Below are 4499 nucleotides of genomic sequence, written 5' to 3'. Positions count from 1 at the left end.
CATTAATTAGAAAAGATATATGCGCCCCTACGTTCACTGCAGCACTATTTACAAGAGCCAAGATAGAGAAGCAACCTAAATGTCCATCAACAGACAATTGGATAAAGAAATTATGGTTCATATATACAATGTAATATTACTCATCCATTACAAAAATGAAATCCTACAATTTGCAACAACATGGATTGATCTAGAGGTTATTATGCTGAGTGAAATAAGTCAGAAAGAGGAAGATAAATACCATTTGATTTCACTGATATGCGGAATCTAAGGATCAAAAAGAACAAACTAATCAAAAACAGACCCACAAATATAGTGGAAAATTTGGCAATGGGGGGAGGGGAGTGGGATTTGGGGGCTGGGAGAATGGGGTGAAGGGTTAAAGAAGTACAAATTAGTAGCTGGTGGATGGTCACGGGGGTGGGGAGCATAGGGGAGGGGAGTGGGATTTGGGGGCTGGGAGAATGGGGTGAAGGGTTAAAGAAGTACAAATTAGTAGCTGGTGGATGGTCACGGGGATGGGGAGCATGGCATAGGGGATGCAGTCGGCATTAATAAGTTGGCTAGGTGGAGGGTCAGAGGAGGGAGGGAGCAACTGGGGGGATCGTTTTATGAACTATATAGATGTCTAACCAATGTACTGGATACTTGAAACTAAATTTTAAAAAATTTTTTTAAAAATTAAAATTTTCTCCTCATCAAAAGACATGGTTAAGAAAATGAAAGGCAAACCACAGACTAGGAGAAAATGTTTCTAATACATAAATCAAACAAAACACTTCTTTCCATAGTATATAACAAACTCTTACACGTCAATAAGCAGTAAAAGACAACTCAAGCATCTAAATGGGCCGAAGACTGGAACAGACACTTCATAAAAGAAGGTATATTAATTGCCAATAAACACATGACAATGTGATCAATATCATTAATTATTAAAGGAATACATATTAAGACTACATGAGCTACCAATCACACACTAGAATGGCTAAAATGAGAAAGCTATATCTAATAGATTTGGAAAAATAATTTGGAAGGTTCTGTAATGGTTAAACATACTCCTACACAATGATCCAGCAATTCCAATCTTAGCTGTTCACTCAAGAGAAATGAAAACATCTTGCCACAAAAAGGACAACAGCTTCATTTATAATAGTCCAAAACTGGAATCAATCCAAATGTTCATCAACAGGAAAATGAACAAACAATGGACTACCCTCTATGGCAAAAAGGAACAAAGTTCTATTCCTTCAACGATACAGGTGATGAGCAAAAGAAGTCACACAAAAGCACACGTGATATATCATTCCATATATGAAATCCAGTAACAGGCAGCACTAACATATGGTGATAGAAAGGACAGTGACGTTTGCCACTGAGAGGCTGCCTGCCTCCAGGTGGTCAGCTTGTGGTTTGTAGGGTAGAGCGTGCACTGTTCTGTTTTTCATTCTTCAAATCACATATCAGTTTTCAGCACCGTGTCTCCCATCCAATCGTCATTGCCTCTTCAAGATTCCACAGGGCACACTGGTTGCTTTCTCTACCGCTGGGAGCAACCTTCACCTTCAATAGCAATTAATGCTCCTCTGACCACTTTTTGCCCTATAGTTTTTGGTTGAAATCTCTCATTTGTTCACTGTCCCTCTGCCATTCTCTTTGTCATTATAAACCAGATTTCTTTATTATCATTTTAGTGAGGTTCTCATTAAAAGAGAAGACAAATGCTTCTCTTCAATCTACCATCTTTAACCAGAAACTTTTTCTTGCAGGATTTTCACACAATTAAGTGACATTATTATTCCCTGATGCATATTGGGTACTGGGAAGTGCCAATAATTCTCTTCTGGTTTGACAAAGAAAGAGCATAAGTTTTCATAACGTTTAGGAATATAAGATGTTGCTTAAAACATTATTATCAGAGTAATAAAATTATCAACTAAGAACCAAAATTACAGACTCATGCTTAAAATTACTTTCACTGTAATCAACAGTAATTTCTGAAGTTCAAATGCCTAAAAAGATTCACCATATATAACAAAGTACAGATAGGTTTATATTAACCCAAAGCAGAAGACCCAGAAGGATTGATATTCTTGTGAAATTCTCAAAGTATACTATATCATTATGAAAGCATTTTTCACTTATGAGCTAATTTGATGACATAGGATGGTATTGCTCTTAACTGCTATTGGTCAAGCAGAAGATACCTTGTTTTAATTTTTCTGAGATTTCTTTTAGTTGTTAGTTAAGATAACATGTTCAACGTTAGATTCTATTTTTATTTTATTGTTTTTTTATTTCTCTATGAATGACCTGTTTATTTCATTTCAATTTTGTGCAAATTTAATTTTTTGCATTAAATAAATTCCAAATATATAAAGGTATCTTTACAGTGGCTGTGATTGGAGCAGAAGGGACTGGATTTTTCAATCCTACGTTTAAGTCTTTCTTAATTAACCTCCACACTTTCCTCTATTAAATCTTTGTTTATTGCTTCAATTCCATTTATTTTACTCTCTACTAAGGACCACTTATCTTATATATATTGGTCCTTCACAGCCTGTTCTTCATGTATAAAATCTCACAGGCTCCGCAAGCATCTTGGAATCTTGATGACCACTTTCACATGGTATTCTTTCTCCCTAGGATGCCCGCAGAAGACCAGAACATAGACAAAAAGGTTTTCTGTGAAATTGTATTCAGTCACTTCAGAAGACATAAGGTGGAGATTGCAAACGCAATAAAAAAGCCATTTCCTTTCCTTGAGGTTCTTCGTGACCGGGGACACATCTCCAATAAAATGTATGACGTAAGTGAGGTTTATTATGTCACGATCACCTAGTAGCCATACAAAAATACAGCAGTTCTAAAACTTCACATGAGAAGATACCTACAGAGGGAAATTATAATACATGAACCATAAAATCACTTTAGAAAGCTCTTCTGTTATTTGGGAGCCTGTATTTATATTTTCTCCATTCAATATTTTTTAAGGATTCTCAAGAATCTGCTAGAAACCTGGTCCCTGTACAAAGAGTGGTGTACAACGTTCTGAGTACACTGGAGACGACATTTGACCTGTCACTTCTGGAAGCATTGTTCAGTGAGGTCAACATGCAAGAATACCCTGACTTAATTCAAATTCGTAAAAGCTTTGAAAATGGTAATTACGTTTATTACTTATCACTTGATGTACAGGGACAATTTTTTTTGACAAGTACATATTTAGCTCCTATCACGTGCCACATACAGTGCTAAGAAATAGGGATATAGCAGCTGAGAAAACAAACATGTCATGAGCCTTCTCTAAGCTTGTCGTATAATGACTACGGCACAACACCCACCTGGAGGTCTGCTTAACTAGGCATTTAGGCTCACAAGACAACCAGACCCACAGCTCTACTTAGATGGACACATAACAGGAAACATAGATCCCAGTAAGGCAGCGTCAGTTGCTCCTCTCCCCAGGGGACTCCTTGCAGTGGCTGACACAGCAGTCCACCATGTTGACTGCTATTTGCCTCGAGTGACAGCTTAGCTGTGGGTGCAGGATCCACCCTGGCTAAGCAGCACCACGCCTATGGGAGTCAATGTGTCATGTAACGACTCCATAGTGAAAACTTTCAGGGACTCCACAAGGGACAACCGAGTTCCGAGAGTCACCACACTGAAGGAAGACATAAAATGTCTTATAGTTTACAGATAGTCCCTCCCAGTCCACATTTGACCAGTTATGAGCCATTTTCACTCTAAACCCAGTGCTGGCCTAGTAACACAGAAGGGAGACTGCCTTCATCATGTGTCCAGAGTAATGAGCAAGAAAGTTAACCCAAGGTCAAATTGGTCTTAAAGAAGGAGAAATGGTTTGGTTAACTTTTTCTCCACAAGGGGTGAAACAAACATAAATCACAAAATCACCAAACCTACTGCTCTTCCAGGGACTGTTTTTGATGCTATATAAAACTAAAGCTGTGGTTCTCAACATTTTTCCTGAGAAGGCATAATTTATACTTTTTAATGTTACCCAGTTAATAGAATGCTCATTTATATCTATATCTACATATCTAGAGAAGGAAAGAAGGAAGGAAGGAAGGAAGGAAGGAAGGAAGGAAGGAAGGAAGGAATGAAGGAAGAAAGGAAGGAAACAATGAAGAAAAAGGAAAGAGGGTGGATGAAGGGAGGGAAAACTAACCAGGCATTGATATACTAATTGGGAGTAGGATATCTAGAACTCAAAAAGCATTGATCAGGATTTTTTTTTTTTTTTTTTTTTTTTTTAAGCAAGAAAATTAAAAGGGCATATTATCTGCCACTTCTTAAGAGCTATAAGAGCTCAGAAGAGTCATGGCATGAAGGTCTTAGAGCTATATTTGGATTATGAGCCTGGGGTTTGAGTCAGGTTCTGTGTGACCTAGGGATTATTGCTGCTTAATCTTTGTAAGTATGATAATTACATGGATAGAAAGTACAGACACTGAACCTCACGCATGAAATATTTG

At 37.6% G+C, this 4499-nt stretch overlaps 1 protein-coding gene across 10 annotated transcripts in view; it reads left to right on the top strand.

Annotated features, from left to right (window-relative positions):
* Positions 1-4499, top strand: part of SP100 (SP100 nuclear antigen) — a 68809-nt gene that overhangs the window by 14464 nt on the left and 49846 nt on the right. For all 10 annotated transcript variants that reach the window (XR_003044683.1, XR_003044682.1, XM_025043223.1 and 7 more), the window contains exons 2-3: positions 2647-2809; positions 2995-3163. Coding sequence is in view for 8 of the 10 variants with exons in the window: in XM_025043223.1 (XP_024898991.1) it covers positions 2647-2809; positions 2995-3163 (332 nt within the window). In the remaining 2 variants the exon portion in view is untranslated. The remainder of the gene's footprint in view (positions 1-2646; positions 2810-2994; positions 3164-4499) is intronic.

The sequence above is a fragment of the Pteropus alecto genome, unplaced genomic scaffold (assembly GCF_000325575.1).
Source record: "Pteropus alecto unplaced genomic scaffold, ASM32557v1 scaffold110, whole genome shotgun sequence".
Taxonomy (NCBI): Eukaryota; Metazoa; Chordata; class Mammalia; order Chiroptera; family Pteropodidae; genus Pteropus; species Pteropus alecto.
The sequence above is the reverse complement of the archived record's forward strand: the minus strand, read 5'-3'. Positions and strand labels throughout refer to the sequence as shown.